Here is a 19,293-nt window from a genome sequence, read left to right as displayed (position 1 = left end):
AAATGCAGCCGCCAGCACGAGGCGCAACCCTACCCTTCTCTAGAACACAGCTTCTGGGTGCTCTCAGGTAACAACACCTCCTGGAAGATTTCACTTCAGTGATGATGCTGGTCTCTTCCTCCCCAGCTGACCAGCACGGAGTACAAAATTTCACTTTGGTAGTTCTGATATCTTGTTGATCTCAGCTCATTTTTTCAGCCCCACTTTAACCAGAACCACAGAATCTTAATTCCAAATGACAAACGGCCCCAATAGAGGCTCCTAACTCCCATCTGAAACTTTGCAAGGCAGCCGTCCATCTTCCGCAATGTCCTCAACATCCCTATCTTCTCAGCTCCTATTCAGCAGCTCAGCAAGCAGTGAACACTTAGCGGCTTTTCTTGCATCAGGTTCTAAAGTGTTTCCACAATCCTCCCCAAAACAACACGTCCAGGGCTGTGACTGTAATACTGCACAATCCCGGTACCAGCTTGTCTTAGTTAGGGTTTGAATTGCTAAGAAACTCCATGACCAAAGCAACTTGTAGAGGAAAGGATTTATTTGGCTTATTCTTCCATGCAGCTGGTCATCATGGAAGTCTGGACAGGAACTCAAGCACAGCTGAAACTTGGAGGCAGGAGCTGATGCAGGGCATGGAGGGGTGATGCTTCCTGGTTTGCTTTGTTTGTTTGTTTTTCAACACAGGGTTTCTCTGTGTAGCCTTGGCTGTCCTGAACTCACTTTGTAGACCTGGCTGGCCTCGAACTCACAGAGATCCACCTGCCTCCCCAAGTCCTGGGATTACAGGTGTGAGCCACCACTGCCCAGCTCACTCATGTTGTCTTCCTGCCTCTTAGTTAACTCAAAATAATTGGTTATTCCCCTAAACCTGGGGAAGCTTTTCAAGTTCTTGAACGAGACAGAAAGATTCATTTCATAACGTTGAGGTGCACCTCCAGCAACCTAATGCCACAGGTGTCTGCATCTCTCCCTTGATCTACAATCTAGTTCTGTAGAAAATAGATGACATCAAGTGATTTTTTTTCCCACAGAGAGACACAGGATTTTATCTGCTAGAGATAAAAATCACCTCTACACTGCCCAAGAGACCAGCATGGCACCTACTTGCAAGCTCGCTTCCGCACTACTGCTCCGTGCACATGCCTGCCCTTTGGAGGCTTCCCTAACTAAGGAGTGAGTTACGTGCAATCTTTGACATCAGTCTGTGGTGGTCAGAGGAGAATGGCACACATATTTGAATACTTGCTCTGCAGCTGGTGAAACTGTTTGAGAAGGATTAGGAGGCGTGGCTTTGGTAGGTGTGTCCCAGCAGGCAGACTTTTCAGGTTTCAAATAAGCCATGCCATTGCAGTTGGCGTCCTCTCTTTCTCATGGCTGTTTTCGCAACATTTCAGCCACTGCTCCGGTGCCATGCCTTCCTGCTTGTGACTATGCTCCCTGCCGGATGGTCATAGACTCAAAGGTTCTAAAACACTGGTTCGCAATCTATGGGTCTCAACCTCTACGGGGAGTTCATACCAGATATTTACATTACAATTCATTATGGTAGAAACAATACAGTTTTGAATTAGCAATGAAATAATTTTATGGTGGTGGGGGGGGGTCACCATAACATGAGGAACTGTATTAAAGCATCACAACATTAGGGAAGTTGAAAACCACTGTTCTTGAATCATGAGGCCCGCCATTTAAAAGCTTTCTTTTTATAACTGGCCTTTGTTATGGTGTTTTGTTGTAGCAATAGAAAAGTAACTAAGGCAGACATTGTATATTGCTATAAGAGTCCATTCATTTGGCTTTACTTCTTTGAAAATTACCCTTAAAGATCAGCACTCAACTTGTCCAAACCATGCATATTGGACAGGGTCTGCGCATGTGCTTTTTCCTCTCCTTAGTCATTCTGTATACTCAGCCAGAACTTCTAAGTGCTGTTATATGCAATGCCAAGTACTCTTAAAGTCCAATTTTACAGATGCACTAGACACCTCTCTAAGCACTGCATTAAGTCATTTGCTGTCACAACGACCCTGGAAGCTAGCCCTGCTATTTATCCCATTCTACAAGTGCACATTTGGAAAAGGAGAAGAAGGAAAGGCTGAGTACCAAGTGTCCAAGGCTGCACTGCTTTAAGTGATGAATCAGTGTGAACTCTGGTTTCAGACCATCTATTCATAACTAACACACTGTGCTTGCTTTGCAGGTACCTCTGAGGGTTCATCTCTGCATGGATTGCACAGGATTGTACCTTCAGTTCTCCCACTGGGGCTAGCCCAGGGTGGGGGTGAGACTAGGAAGCACATACTCCATTCATAGGAGTTAGAGTGTGCGATTCCCCACTCCACAGAACTTGTTTCCACCTTTCTCTTTCTTTTCTCTGTCTCTTTCTTTTCTTCCTTCTTGTGTCTGCCTCTGCTGTGGCCATTACATTCTGAAATGTCTTATCAGAGTGTCATAATGGCTAAAAGACCTTAAGAGAAGAAATAGTAGGCTGCGGTGAAGCTGGGTTGGCCAGAGCGCTTGCTAGGATACACGAGACTCTGCGTCGAATCCTCTGCACTACATAAAATTGGGCATGGCGGCACACACCTATAATCCCAGCACTCAGGAGGTGGGGGCAGGAGGATCAGTTCACTGCAATCCTTGAGTTTGAGGCCAGCCTGGGATACCAGAGACTTTGTCCCAAAATAGAATAAATAAAAACACTAAATAGTGAGGATCAACAATGTATGATGTGAAAGAAATGTGACCAACAATCACTCCCTGCTGTGAAGGGAAATTATAGAATGTGATTTAGCCATAGGTAACAGAAGACATGCCAAGTACTTAACTCAGTACTTTTAGTATGGCAGTTTAGTCTAAAGAAAAAATTAAGCTGGTCAGCGGTAGCACACGCCTTTAATGCCAGTTCTCTGAAGGCAGAGGCAGGCAGATACCTGTGAGTTTGAGGCCAGCCTGGTCCACAGAGTGAGTCCAGGACAGCCAAAGCTACACAGAGAAATCCTGTGGTGAGGGAGGGGGGGGTGGGGGAGGAATACACATAAAATAACTTGATGAATTTTCATGACAATATTTTATATTTAAAAGAGCAAACCATTGATTGCCTGACTATAGTCAAATTATGCAAAACCACACAGACTCTAAAATTTATAAAATTATTTTATGGAAAGGAAAATATTCATATTTCAAATAAAAATTTAGGCTACAGAGCATTATCAACAATGTGAACTCATAAAATAATAATGTTTATAGAAAAATATTAAAAGAGATACTTATTTTCCTCAAGTATAGTGTTTGAGGTAAATTTTTCTACATAAATTTTTATATTTATTTCATAGAATTTTAGTAATAAGTATATTTATTTCTTTTATAAAACAGTAAAGTATTTAACTACACAAAAAATATTTCCTGTTTTGTTTTGTGTTTCTTTTTTGCTTCCAGAACAGAATAACTATGCCCTTACTTCACATAGAGTAATTATCATTTCCTGTCCATCGCAATCTACCTGACATCGCAGCCACTCAAGTCAAAGCATCGTATGTTTTCTTAATGGATTCCTACCTGTTCTACAGCACTGTAACCCAAAGATCTTGATGTGACCAGGACAGCAGCCTGGTAGCCTTGGGTCTTCAGGGAAGAATTAAGATCTCTCCTCAGATCACAGTGGCTATTGTAAAGGGTGAGAGATGAGCAGGAAGTGGCTGCAGCCTGTGTTTCTTCTCAGTTCTGTCAATAAAAGTACTGGAAGCAATCTACAGCCTGAGGCTCCTTTCCACATTCAAGAGGTTGGAAATCTGTATAAACATAGTTTCTTGTCCTTCATCAAAATTAGCCACTGCTTCAGCAAGAGCTCAGTGCTAAATAAGCCAGAATATTTTTATATTTACAAATAAGCCATCCGTGCTTGGGACCCGCAGTCTCCTGCCTCAGAAATTCCTGATTGTCGTTACCAGCACCATGACCACCGCTGAAGTTTCTGTACAGGGAAACTGAGGCCTCTCTACTGGTATCTTAATCACCTTAGAATGCATGCCTTTCCTTCTCTTTTCACAATAAGCAAAGAAAGCTCTAAGGTTTCCTCAGGGAACATTTTAATCCTGAGTAACTTTGTTATCTGTGTTCCTTTCCCTAAAAGAAACCCTAGCAGAATACTGCAAGCACATAGAACACAGAAATCAATAATAAAATTGAAAGCAGGTCCTCTACTGTATTTACTTGCTGTGGGGCATTTTGTGCCTTAGGAAAGACAAATATTTGACAATAGGGAAGATGCTTAGAGAAATAAACACAGGGACTTCCAAGGAAGGGCCGTGACCTCCTGGAGCAGCCGCCTCTCCTGGACGTGTGATCCCAGAGCCTGAGCTCAGCTACGAGCTTCCCAGCCTCTTAAATACTCTTGCTCCTTTCTGCTCTATCGGATACAGGGGACTTTGCTGTGTTAGGTTAGTAAAGGTGCTGTAGGATGAGGCAAGCAGGAGACACATATTGATACAGTGAATGTAGCATCAGTGAAATGATCTAGCACACAGCTATCCACTAGGACCCACTACAATGAAGCAATGCCCCACAGCAGTGTTGCTGAACAGCGCTGTCACCAGCTATTTGTCACTACTGATCCCATGGAGTGTGGTTACTGTGACTAATGGAATTTAAAATTTTATTTTATTCAATTAAATGATAACATAGATACTGAAGAACCTATACGGATCATGATATTCTTTAATCCCAGCACTTAGGAGGCAGAAGCAGGTGGATCGCTGTGAGTTCAAGGCCAGCCTGGTCTACAAAGCAAGTCCAGGACAGCTAAGGCTACACAGAGAAACTCTGTCTTGGAAAAATGACAACAACAACAAAAATGCCTGGGGAAGTTGAAATATTGGTCTAGTCACTTAGTATTGTTCTAGAATCCATACATGAGAAATCTGATTTCAAGGGGCAGACTCCCAAGAGGGCAAACTCATACATCATTCTCATTGAAAATAGATTAAAAGTTACTAAATGGAAAGTTAACAAAAGTGAATATGGGAGCTACTCTAATGTGGAAAATGAACTCCAAAACTGTTAAAAATGTAGAGGGCAAAAAGTGTACTGGCTGGTTTTATGTCAACTTGACACAAGCTAGAGTCAGCAGAGAGGAGAAGGCCTCAGTTGAGAAAATGCCTCTATAAGATCCAGCTATAAGACGTTTGCTTAGTTAGTGATCAATGGGGGAGGGCCCAGCCGGTTGTAGGCAGTCCAGCTATTCTTGGCCATGTGGTCCTGAATTCTATTAGAAAGCAGACTGAACAAGCCATGGAGAGTAATCCAGTAAACAGCATTCCTCCATGGCCTCTGTATCAGCTCCTGTCTCCAGGTCCCTGGCCTGCGTGAGCGCCTGTCCTGACTTCCTTTGGTAATGAACACCAAAGGGGAAGTGGAAGCCAAATAACCCTTTTCCTCCCCAGCATACTTTATTGTCATTGTGTTTTATATCTGCAATAGAAACCCTAACTAATACAAAAAGCCAGCGTTTGATTCTACCTCGCCCCTACCCCTTCTTATCAGAACACCAATGTATTAAAAATCCAGCAATTGCTTTCACCCAGTTGCATATCACAACTATCTGGGCAGTTATAGAAAAGATAACAGCAATATCTGAGGATAACGTGAAGACTGATGCCTTATCCTAACACTGTGCATGCACAGCCTAAGCCCTGCTGGCCCAGTCTGATAATGTGATCTAAAGATTCAGCAGGGGCCAGTACTGAGTCTGGACCACCCACCTCCTCCACAGGACAGCACAGCTAAGCATTCTGATGTCCGCGTTGCTCCCCTGCATACCTTCCCTGGGCAAGCAGGAGGGTGGTCTGAAAGCTGCTCCAAAGCAAGTACCAGGTACAGATTTCTCGACATGCCTAGACACTCTCCTATAAGACCTCAAATCCACTTTGAACATCTCTTTCTGCCCAGGGCTTGAATGGCTACTGCCAGCATTTGCTTTTGGCTTTCCTGTGTGTTACCCTCTTGCTCTGTGAATGATCTCCCGTTCAGCAGGATCAGGCGAGAAGGAGCTCTGGTAAGGCCCCTGAACGTGCTCCTACGCTTAAAATGCTGTGATGATGGGTATAACTTAATTAATGTGATTAATCAAAAATGCGTGCGGAGTGATTGGTAATATTACTGGCACACTGTGAGAACAAAAGCCAAGTCCTCCATGTGTGCACTGTAACCCTGGCCAAGCGTCATTCTCCCCCCCCCCCCCTTTTAAAAGGTCTGCATACTCTTATTTGAACGTGTCTTCTAAGACAGTGTCTTCACCATGCAGCCAACTAGCTTGCAGTGACCCGCCAGCCTCAGTGTCCCAATGACTGGGATCCATTGCCACGCCCACCTTGAATCCTTTTCATAATGGTTTCACCATCAACTTCTATCTCCTTGTGAACTTACACTTTCTTCTTATTTTTTTCATATCTTAGTCTAATAATTTTTGCGAATCACACCGTATGTCAAGATAATATATATCTTGTCGATTTTTGAATTAGAGACAAGGTCTGTCTCACATATCCCAGGTTGGCCTTAAATTCAGTATTTAGCAGAAAATGACCCTGAACTTCTGATCCTCCTGCTTCTAGCACTTAAGCGCTGGGATTACAAGTGTGGACCACTATGTTTAGTTTATGTGATATTGGGGCTCAAACTCGGGGCTTCATGAATGCTAGGAAAGCACTCTACTAACTTAGCTCTATCCCCATCACCTGGTCAGATCTTATATTCTAGACTTAAAACTTCAAAGTGAAGATGGGTCTGTCTATCCCTCTCTATGCAAAGCAGAGAGAGCCTGTGTGATCAGCAGGGTGTGATTGCAATGCCCTAAAGAGACATTTCTTCCTGTTGCGTTATCTCTGCATTTATGGTGTGTATAAATGCCACTAGAGCTCGATTATAAAAATGAATTCTTCTCTCCTCCCATGTGTTTAAGTGTTATCTCCTGCAACAGTCTTGCGCATGGGACTTTATTTTAGTGAGGCAAGAAATATCAGTTGGGCAAGATTTACTCTAGGAGAGTCTAAGGTGTACCAGTTCCATGGAAGACAGCAGGGGTGATAACCCTTAGCAAGTTAACCTTTGGCCTTCGACCAGTAAGCTTTCAGTGCAGGGATGTGTGTGTGTTTCCTGGTCCTTGATAAGTCCTGTGTGGGCAGGGGCTACCAGATGACTCTGTAGAAGAATACATTAACACCGTCAGGCAGTTACTTCACAGCTGAGCAAACAGGAGAAAAGAATGAACACGTTGACTTAATGCTGCTGTTTTGAGTTACAGCCACAATACAGGCAACAGGGTGGACTGAGGAGAGACACTGCAGATGTATTAAGGCTTCCTAGTAGCCAGGGTGGAATAGTCTCTGACAGACTGAACGCCCAACCACCTTCCAGAAGCATTTTTATTGTTACACAAAAAGCCTGTGGGGCATTGCTGAGCCAGGTTGAAGCCCACTCCCCCCTCTGCTTAGCCGTTCTGATGTGCTCAGAAAAGGGGACGACTCCCCCCAAATTCCATCTGGTAAGAGGTGTCACAGACCTGCTCCTGCTCTGATAAAAACTTCAAAGCCACCTCTGGATTACCAAGGACTGTTTCCCAATCCTAAAATAAGGCTCTCAAGATATTTAGTATAAACAGAAGTTATATTCTGGGATCTCATCTTTTACGACTCACAGCGCTTAAGAACCCCGGATTCCCATGCGAGGGCTGCCTTTCTGTCCCTTTCTGATCCGGCGCTTTGTGGTCCCATTTGTCCTCACTTCTTGTCCTGCCTTTTTGAGCCTTTGTGGTCCTTTTCATCCTTCCTGTCTGTCTTTTTGGTCCCTTTTTGTCCTTTAGCTTTTGGCTTAACTTAGACTTAAAATGCATGAGGCATAGAATGCACAATAAAGTTCAGCCCCTGGCTTTTTTCGACTATCTTTTTTTGGCTCGTGATTCCAGCAGCTGCTTGCTGTACTTTCCATGGGTTTTATAGAAAGAGCAGCTTCCGCGTACAGCAGTTCTGTGATGCGGATCCATTTATGACCTTCTCCTTTGGGCTTAAAAAATCCTTAGGACAAAGCATAAGAGGAAGCTGACATAAACTTAGTGTTACTGTTTATACTTTAAAACTATGATATTTATAAAGCAAATACAAAGGAGCATAAACCATTAAATAAACAATTTAGCCATTAGTATCAGGGGTTGGTTAGTTTTTAGCATAAGAGATTAAAAAGAAATTGGCTTACTATTAGTTATTTAATAATATTGATAACATGTAATCAGTATTATAGCACAAGTGACACTTAAGTGACAGAGCTGAAACCTGCCATCCCAGTTCAGTATTTATAGTAGTTTATCTAGTTTAATATTTACGTTAGCTTACTGACTCAAATGTATACTTTGGGGGCAAAGTCTCACTGCTCCCCCATGTTCGCTGAGTCCACATATCTTGGGATCATATCATCCCATTTACAGGCTCTACTGCTATTCTCACCTCCACGACACAGTAAAGAGGAAAGTTATTGAGAAATGCCGGCCATGTGGTATCAAGTCAAGCTGATACTGTGAAGGTGCAATCTTACCGGTAAGGTCACAAGTTTCCGGGCTGACCTTTGATGAGACAGTGACAGTTATCTAAGATATTGTCACTTTGTGCCAGCATATGGCTGACTGTCCTATCACCTACACATTTCTTATCTTGGTTCAGAATATTTCAACCTCTCCAATCAGAAGAATTTGAGAAGGGACAAAATGCATATTGGAGTAAAATAAATAACAGAAATTCAAATAATAGATCCATTGAATTAAATGACTGAATCAATCCTAGTGGTGCAGACCTGTGATCCCAAGTATTCTGGAGACTAAGGCAGGAGGACTGTGTTCAAAGCCTGACCAGGCCACAGAGTAACGTCAAGATCAGCCTGCGCAACTGAATCGGGCCTATCAAAATAAATGGTAACAGGGGAATGGCATACCTCAATGGTAGATTATTGGCCCTGCATGCTTAAGGTCCTGGGTTCAATCCTTAATACTGACAAAAATAAAACAATTAAATGAATGTTGCTTGGAACAGTGCTTGCAATAAAGTAGTTGTAAATAACTACAGCAAGTATAATCCAATGTTGGTCACTGTGCTTGCTTGGCTGTCTATTATGCAGGGTCTCATTGCTTTAAAGGAAAATGGAAGACATTATTTCCTGCACCTGTTTTCTGGTGCCTTTGGTACTCCATTTATTCTGTGCAGTGACACAACCTCAGGATTGATCAGGGCACAGTGGCAAATAGTTGATCCCTTTAACAAAATTATTTTGAACAGTAAACTATGAAAAAGAAAGTCCTCTCTCACGTAGTTCTGATAATAATTTTGTTTCAATCAGATAATAAGTTCTGGTGACTGTCGCCCATGTACAAGATGCTGTGCTATAGGGAAAATACTGAAGACATTGTTCAGTTTGTCAAGAACTTACAAAAAGATCCGGGGGGGGGGGAGGGCAGAGGAAGAATCGACACTGAGCCCAGCACTGCTTGCAAAGCACACAAAGGCAAACATAGTTTTCTACCAAAACTTTCTTATCATCTCCCACTGCTATATGGTTTACTGTGTCTATTGACAAAATAAACTTCTTAGGCAACTCAAATTTCCAGTCTTACAAAGTGAAGACTTTTGACTAACAAAGAAATAAATTGGCTAGCTGCAGAAAACAGCTTAAGTTGTGGTTTGTTTTTTTTTAAACTTTCTCTCAAACAATACATCCTGACTGCACCCTCCCTGCCTTCCACTCAATGCCCCCTCCCTCCATTCAACCAGCTATCCCTTTCCTTGTAATTTTTTTTTTTTTTGAGACAGGTTTTTCTGTGTAGCCCTAGCTGTCCCAGGAACCCACTCTGAAGACCAGGCTGGCCTCAAACTCATTAAAAAAAAAAACCTGTCTCTCCCTCCCAAGTGCTGGGATTAAAGGCATGCACCACCACTGCCCAGCTGTGCTTTTTAAAAAACATGTATATTATAGAAACCAGTCTTGGGTCTTTCTTAAATTTAAGAAGCCCAAAATGCCCATGCTTGTTCTTTTATAAAAAGACACAGGGTAGTTTTTATTCTTACTACTTGTAAGAATAATTGTATTTTCCCATGAAGCTTTAGAGCCTCTAAAAACAGTGTATTCATTGTTCCAAAATGATTGCTAAAGATTTCCACATCAGCACCCAGGTCTTACCCTCTGTGGTTGACTTCATTCTGACTCTACGAAGATAAGTGGAGACTGATTTATCTAATCAAAAGCATTCCCTGGGAAATAGTGTCCTATCCTCTCCCTAGAAGACATTTGAAAAACTATCAGTTTGAGTTAAATGCATAATAATGTTTTAGCTAAAAGATCCTGGCACTGGAACGATGGGTAGGCGGTTAGGAGGACATACTGCTTTTACAGAAGACCAGTTTGGTTCCCAGCACCCATGGCAGGTCTGACAAAATTCCACATCTCTTTTTTCCAGTCTAATTTCTTTCTTAGCGCTTTACATGTGCAGTATGGATGGATGATAGGTATGAGTGTCCAAAGCTTACATCACAAAGTTCAAAATCATTCCAGTTTCTATAAACGGAAGATGCATGAGACCTACATGAACACTGGAAATGTGCGTAGCCTTTTACTGTTAAGTTGGGGGAAGGAAAAGACATAAAGTGGATGATTGGAAAAAAAAAAACACACACTAAAGCTGCTGAGTTGTGCAGTTCTTTGAGGTTCTGGTAGCATTCAGCTTAAGGCAGAGTGGTAGGCAGTGTGCTAATGGATCTTGAAGGGGCAATGCTGGAGCAATAGGCAAGCCAGGTGACCAAGGCCAGGGACAGCAGAATTGTGGTTACAGGGAGAGGTGGCTCAGGCTTTTGTGGCTGCTGGACAACATATAGGAATCTGACCTGAAGGAAGAAGGAAGATCTCACAGATGGGGAACTATGCGTTGTTATCCAAGGCACAAGTAGCTTTCGACTGTGGCTGCCTGTGTTCCGGCACTCAGGACTCCATCCGGAACCCATGTCGCTTGCTGGGAATGTGGGCTGTTGTTTCAGTCGCTATGACTGCCTCAGAACACGGCAGGTACTTTCTGCACCCATCTCCCACGTCAAGAAAGACTAGCCAAACACGTGACTTATTCTCGTCTAAATGCTGGCTATTCCTACAGAAATGCAGTTGCTCTTACAACGTATTCTGATCAAGAATATGGCTTTGTTCATAGATTTTCTCCAACACTGTCATCGTGACCTTTAGAGAACAGAGAACTGGCTCAGTTTCTGGTATATGTGTGTCACACTACCTAAACGTTACTCAGCAATGCACGAGAGCTGTGAAAGCTACACAAATATAAAAACAGAGTCTCATTTCAAGGACTTGGAGTGACATGAATAAGATACAGATTTTATTTGACAGTAGGCTTTGGGGGGATATCACTAAATTGTTGCTCTCTCACTAGATAGGAAGTTGATTTAAGAGCCATTCAATGTACTCAAATCTAGTCTTTACTTGCCAGCTTCCTACATCTATGCATACTAAATACCCAATCAACTTGCAAAGAAACTGGATAGATTATTTTACTATTATCATTTGTGACTGATAAAAATTATAATAGCCCAATTCATAGACTGGGAGCGGCTTTGGAGGTTAACCTAAGTTATCTGTGACTATCAAAGAGTCTGGAATACAAATTTCGTAAGAAGGCTTCCAATAAACATGACACTCCTGCTCTGGGAAGTGGGTGGCCCTCAGCAGCTGTTACCACTCCTTTCCTTTTCTAGTGCTTAGCGCCTCTGCTAGACAGTAAAATAAGCTGGGACTTTAATCTTTATTGGGAGCAAACCTGTGGTCGTTTGAATGAGAATCACCCCCATAGTCTCATACATTTGAATGTTTGGTTCCTAGCGGGTGGACTGTTTAAGAAGGATTAGGAGGTGTTGTTTTGAGGTTTCAAAAGCCCAAGCCAGGCCTAGTCTCCCTCTCTGTGTCTCTAACTTGAGGATCAGGTGTAGTCTCTTCATCTACTTCCCCAGCATTGTGCCCACCTGCTGCCTGCTACCATGCTTTCCACCATGATGACTGAGAACTCACCCTCTGAAGCTGTAAGTGAGCCCTGAACTAAGTGTTTCCTTTTATAAGTTGCCTGGGTCGTGACATCTTGTCATAGCAATAGAACAGTAACTAAGACACAACCCAAATGCTCAATGAACACTATGAGACATAATACGATATTCTGAGTTTACTTCCAATTTTATTTCTTTATAGAGAATCTGAAACAGTGTTTGAACATATAACTTTGCAAGGAGTCTTACAGTTATTTTATACAAACAAGAAAGGAACCAGTTCAGTCCCACAGCAGCTACCTGCATCTGCTGTGCTGTTTTATGGCTGGTATTTGCCACCAGCATTGATTGTGGTGATATAGTCAAATTTGTTATATTATATTTTAAAAGATCTGTCTGAATTAGAAAACAACTTGTCCCGCCTTCAGTCTCTCATCTTACCAGAAGCTATCTTAAAATTTTAAAAAGCCCATATTCAAACAGACAAATTATCTTTTAGCTTCCCTCCCAGTGTGTAAAGAAGAATACAGACAAGGAACAAACTTTGGGGCCTTAGGGCTAGTGAGCTATCACCGTTCATGTTCAATGGTTATTTTAAATAAGAGAAAAAGAGACCAGGAAAAACCTTTACATAATTTATATGCAGCCTTTCATGGCAAATATGTTTATACTCAAGAAAAAAAGCACAGAGCCAAATGTGACCAGCTAAGGTTTTTGTGGCTTCATCACATCGGATGGCTTTCACAGTTATTCACAGGGGCTGTTAAATGTGCTAAACTCACAGACAAAAATAGGGCAACCACATATCCTGCGTCCCTAGACAGTCTTGACAATGTGCCTTTACCGTGCCCTGTCTGCTGTAGAATAATTTTACTTCACAAAGTGCTTTGGTCCAAGATAAGGTATATTTACATTGTGTGGAATGATAGATCAACAGACAAATGGCCCAGTGGCCATGGCCATGTTCTACATACACCCAAGCACTGAGCATTAGGTACAAAGTCATGGCCACTGGATCAGTCAATGACTGGACAATCCCTAATTTTGAGGCTTTCCTTTCTCATACAGACATTTAAAGTTTCAGAGTTAAGTGACTTACATTGTCCTCTGCACAAATGACTAAGAGTGAAATATGAAGAGTATTTTTGAAAGATATTTAGATTTTTAGACCCCTCTAACAAGATCACCACTGCATCAGAGACTCAAGGAGATCGGGGTGTGAGCTACGGACCATTTCTGTGTTTGTATGTTATAGAGCACTTTGGATCCCCCTGAGAAAAATAATTTTTATGCATAAAATAAAAAAGTATTACAAGGAAAAACAATTATATTGGAATATAACTATCAGCCAATCTATCATCTACCTATTTGTTATTTCGTTCTGTTTGGAGACGGGGTCTCATGTATCCCATGAACTTGCCATGTGGCCAAGAATGCCCTTGACTCCTTGATCTCGTCCCTTCACCTCCAGAGTGCAGGGGTTCAATTTACTGTCCCATTCCCAGGTCCTAAGTATGCTTTTAAGAAGCCAGTTAATAGATGAGCCTCTTTCAGGTGCAATGTAGCACACCTTTAATCTCAGCACTTGAAAGACAGAGGCAAGATGGTCTCTGTGAGTTAGAGGCCATCCTGTTCTACACAGTGAGTACCAGGGCAGCCAGGAACAGGTAGAGAGACCCTGCCTCAGAAATCAAAACAAAGCCCAGCTTTGTCATCAGCTCATCGCACGTCACCGAGCAGCAGATGTCAGACATAACCACCAAGTTGTGATGAAGCTAACTGATAATTTGAGGCTCTCCACAGTAACTGAAATGTGGTCTGCATAGTCACAAGAACGGCCACTCTCTTCTGTCTCGTAGTACTCACTCACAGTTCAAGGAAACGCCACATTCATGAAATGCACGAAAACAGAGTTGTAATTTCCAACCAAGTTGAGGTCTTCTTGGATTCTATTGTCACAGTTACCAACTCTGAAAATTCTAGAGGTTAAACTGGTTTCCCATAGGTGCTTAGTTAGTTCATCAGAAAACCACTGTTGATATCAGGGTGCACCCATGACAGAAGGACACCCCCCCCCCGCCTCCCTTTCATTTAAGGAAGGCGTTCACTGGAAGTTCACTGCAGTTCACTATGCCAGGAAGAGCTGTGAGAGAGACTGCAGCACAGAAACTGAACATACCGAGGAGAGATGCCACCCGTGCACAGATTTTTAAAGAGTTAAAAAAACAAAACAAAACAGGAAGTCTCTGAGATGCAAACAGCATCTTAGTCACTGGAACTCTTTCCAACTCTCTAGTATTTCAAAGTTAAATTCGTATCTTTAGGTTTTATCTCCCTTCCACTCGCATTTGAATATTTATTGGCACAACACAATGTACTGGATGCTTACATTTTCTTTTTAGTTTTTTGAAAGAAACACAATAATCAAGGACTCCAAGTGTGAGTGTCCATGCCACTGTGCTGCTAGTAATTGTCAGAGATTAGTGTGAAGGAAAAGTGTCTTAGTTAGGGTTCTATTTCTTTGGTAAAGCAGCATGACTAAAAGCAACTTGGCGAGGAAAGGGTTTATTTAGTTCACGTGTTCCAATCATAATCCATCATGAAAGAGAGTCAGGGCAGAAACTCAAGGCAGGAACCTGGAGGCAGGAACTGAAGCAACCGCTACGGAGGATCATTGCTCATGGGCTTGCTTCCCGTAGTCTGCCTTTTTATACTACCCAGGACCACCTACCCTGGTGTGTCACCACCCCCTGTGTGACAGGCCCATCCATGCCACTCCTGAATTAAGAATATGCATGCCCATAAGCTAAATTGATGAGGGCATTTTTCTCAATTGAGGTTCCTTCTTCCCAAATGACTCTTGTTTGTGTCGTTTTGACATAAAAACTAGTCAGCACATAAATGGTGAGTTCTGTAAAGCTATGTCTATTTAATTTCCATATTCACTTAAAAATGGCCTCACTTCAGTAAGGCCATAAATATTCTATTTATAATACGACAAAATTCTTAGCTTGGTTAAAATATGTAAAACATTGGTATGTTTAATACTCTGGTACAAGATTTTTCCATCCTTTTTTAAATGTGTTTTTATTGTGTTATCTTTGTGTGTGTGTCAGTGTTTTGTCTGCTCATATATCTGTGTACAATATGCATGCCTGGTGCCAACAGAGGATAAAAGAAGGCATTGGATCCCCTGAAACTGGAGTTACAGATGGTTTTGGGGTGCCATTCCCAGCCATGTGGGGGTTGGGAGTCGAACCTAAGTCCTCTAGAAGAGTAGCCAGTGGTCTTAACTGGTGAGCTAGTATTCCAGCCCTAGACTTTTCATTCTTTTAATGAAGTTGTTGTTAGCATTTTAAGTTAAATAAAATTAGTACAATTAAAAAGAACTAAATCTGGATGATTAAACTATTATAAACTTCAAAATATATGATGATGAGCTCAGTGGTAGATGACTTACTTGTCTATCATACTCAGGGCCCAATACTGAAAAGCACCAATACTGACAAAAGGACAAATACAGAAAGATAAATTAGGATCAAGAGATCCTGAGAGAAAGCAGGTATGACTGAATTTTCATGGCACCGTGACTTACATAACCTTTGTGCTTTTTTTAAAAGTTCATTTTAGGCCAGGCTACGCATTTGAAAATATGTCTGATCCTACCCACTTCCCCTAGCCTCTCTCTGTATCGCTCTGTCTCAGTCTTTCTGTGTCTCTCTTGCTCAGTCTCTCTCTCTCTCTCTCTCTCTCTCTCTCTCTCTCTCTCTCTCTCTCTCTCTCTATCTCTCTCTCTCACACACACACACACACACACACACACACACACACACACACTTGTGTGTGCCTCAGACTTTTCAACAGACACACCCAGTACCTTCAGAAGCTCCGAGGGTTCACTTCCTTCTTCCACCACAATGAGCTGAGACCGTCCCTTCCTTTCATTGTTCCGAATGCCAGTGGCGACCTGGCTTGCTTTCAGACGCTCATATTTGTTGCATGAGGAACCGCACCACTGGTAAATTTCCTAAAAGAAAAAGACAGATTTTTTGACCTGAAGTATATTGAGGACTTTCAGCCTTAATATTAAATTCATAGTGCTTAATAAATGGAATTTAATAAAAATAGAGAGGCATAAAAATATATAATAGAATAAACAGATGATCATAGTTCAAGGCAGTAGTTAATAGAAACTCATTAAATTCAAAGTGCTTAATAAATATAATTTAATAAAAATACAGAGGCATAATAATATGTAGTAGAATAAACAGAGGATGTAGTTCAAAGAAACTCCCAACTGTCAAAGTATAAAGAATAAGTGTCTTCAGAGTGCTCAGCCATAACTCAAGCACCAATATCACATACTCTTTGACAACAGCTCAGAAATCATCAAGGAAGAAGGGAGTAGAAAGATTTTAAGAGCCAGAGGTCAGGGAGAAGTGGGTGAAACAGTGTCTTCTGGACATGACGGGTCTGCTTCCACTCCTGAACGCACAGCAGCTGTGGCTGTTTACACGAGTTCTGCACAAGATAACACAATCAAAACTCCCAAGCCTTCAGAAGGGCTACCCAGCCCCACACCTAGTTGAGGAACCACTGACAGTTGGTAGCTGCTAGGAGAGAAAGTCTGTTTTCTTTAGGGGTGTGTCCAGTGGATGGCCCCACACCCGTGTGCATAAAGGCAGCACTAGTTAGATTTAGTGGGTTATAAAAAAAAAAACAAAAAATATGAAGCTGGGAGGGAAACCATAGGGAGGAACTGAGGGAGAATGAGAAGGATCCAAATGTGCTGTATATGTGTAGGAAACTCTCAAGTAATAAATATAAAGACTGTTTCTTTTAAAAAGAAAATTACAATCAGCTACTATTAAGGTATGCAAAATCTTATGTCTTTATCTGCATCTTATTGATTTGATAGCATTATAAAGAAGGCATTCAAATGAAAAATACATATATCTATCATCACTCTGTGTTTATAATATCTACTAACTATAATTCATAAGTGTAAATTTACATAGATTACTTAGATTAAAATTTATAAGTACCTTATTTCAGAACCACAGTCAAAATCTATTAAAATATGAAACTTTGATGGTCATAATTGTGATATAACTAACACTTTTGAAAAATAATTTATTCATTTGCTGATTTTTTTTAAATTAGCCAATACAATTTATATAAATTACATCTATAATATGTATATAATATATATAAATAATCCCATACAACATGGAACTCTAAAATATATATTATTGATTGACTAAGCCTAGGAAACTAAGATATCTAAAATCACTCAACAATTCTTATCAAGAGCCATAAAAACAGTTAATGATCTTTGACTTATGATTCATTTTAGTAATTATTCATGGGGGGCTGCACAAACTGTTGTACCAGCCAAGGAGAATGCATACAATAAACCTAGACCCCTTGTTCAGATCTAGCCAATGGACAGCTCATTCTCCACAGTTGTGGGGAGAGCAGGGACTGGCTCTGACATGAACTCTGGTCCCCCTGTTTTATCACTTCCCCTTAGTGGGGAGGCCTGCCGAGCACACAGAGGAAGGGTAAGCAGGCTCTCAGGAGGAGACCTGATATGCTGTGGTCAGCTGGTAGGGGAGGAGGTCCCCTTCTGACCGAGGTCTAGGTGAGGGGAATAGAAGAGAAGCAGGAGGGGGGAATGGAAGATACAAGTTAGTGGATAACAATCAGGACACAATCTGAATAAATTATAAAAAAAATAACTATTTAAAAAAGAAGAGAAACCTACATCAGCAAGAATTGTAGCTATTATGTGATCTTAGTGAGGCATTATGAAGCTATGAAATATTCCAAAACATGATAAGCTGTTTAAATTAAGATGCATAGAGAGAACTGGACGCTGAACTACTAAAATTACTCTTAGCCCAGGAATAAAGAGAAATAGGAAAAGTCATTTGTTATATCACAGAGATTATAATATGTATCATTTGGGTTGAAACATTACAGATTTAAATTGATAACAGTGGTCATAATACATACAACTACAACCATAAAATAAACACATTTGAAACATATTATTTTTGAGATTATAATATAATGTCATTACTCCTTTCTTCCCTCCAAACCTCCCATATGTTCTTGCTCTCTAAGAAGAAGATATTTTATCAAAAACAAAACAAAACAAACAAACAAACAACAACAACAAAAACCATGTGGTTTAATAAATAAAAGAAGTTAGTTATTTCCTACACACCCAGCCTAGCAGACAGGTCCAGATTATCATACACTATTTAGGTGACAGAAACCTACAGGAACATCCTGTGTGAGTAGTCTAGCAGCAGACCAAGGCTTTAAACATGCTTCTAATATCAGGAGCTTCTATGGTTCTGTACTATAGAAAGGATACAACGTGAGCTGTGATAGAAAAAAAAAAAGCATCAATAGAGGGATTGTTATGAAACCACCATACTTGATACTCAGAGATGAAAATTAAGGCATATCATGTCCCTTTGTTGGGGAGGCCCAATGGCACTCGGAGGAAGGATAGCAGACTACCAAGAAAAGACTTGATACCCTAGCACCATATTCAGGGGGAGGAGGTCCCCCACAGCCACAGTCATAGGGAAGGGGGATTGGGGTGAAAGTGGGAGGGAGGGAGGAATGGAAGGATGCATGGGATGGGATAGAAAATGAGATGTAATATGAATTATTTTTAATTTTCAATAAAAATGTGTTATTATTTTAAAAAAAAGAAAAAAAAGAAAATTAAGGCATATGTTCTGATATGATGTAGAGATCACTCAGATAAACTAGGAAGAATAAAATAAAGTGACAGAACACAGTTAAGTAGAGCCAAAAATGTGCACTGGCTACAAAGAAAGGTATTTAAGAAGTCATAGCTTTGAGATCTATGGAGGCATGGCTAGCTTGAGAGAAACCCACTACTGTCCCATTCATTTATGTAGAGCTCTGTGTGAGGACAATTCTGGAGAAAGGGAATTGAATATGACAAAACCACCAGCTTGGATGTGTAGAGAAACACATGCCCTAACATATTTATTTGCACCACCTTTTTTTTTTTTCTCACCAACTTGCATGAGTCTCACCTGGTGAGCTGTGGAAAGTAGTTAGTGTGTCAGCTGCATGTAAGGGAGGCCTAAGTGTGAACAAGGAGGGTCTGGGTGGCTACTCCCTGATATGTGTCAGTGTGTTTGCAGCTTTTGAATCTATTCAGTGATATAGTGTA

At 41.3% G+C, this 19,293-nt stretch overlaps 1 protein-coding gene across 2 annotated transcripts in view; it reads right to left on the bottom strand.

The window, feature by feature from the left end:
* The window catches only part of SCIN (scinderin), a 105,419-nt gene that overhangs the window by 33,753 nt on the left and 52,373 nt on the right, over window positions 1-19,293 (bottom strand). For both annotated transcript variants that reach the window (XM_084793375.1, XM_084793374.1), the window contains exon 4: window positions 15,946-16,095. In XM_084793375.1, the coding sequence (XP_084649501.1) occupies window positions 15,946-16,095 (150 nt within the window). The remainder of the gene's footprint in view (window positions 1-15,945; window positions 16,096-19,293) is intronic.

Source organism: Acomys minous (assembly GCF_964271855.1).
Source record: "Acomys minous genome assembly, chromosome: 8".
Taxonomy (NCBI): domain Eukaryota; kingdom Metazoa; phylum Chordata; class Mammalia; order Rodentia; family Muridae; genus Acomys; species Acomys minous.
Note: the sequence above shows the minus strand (reverse complement) of the source record. Positions and strands in the feature narration are given on the sequence as shown.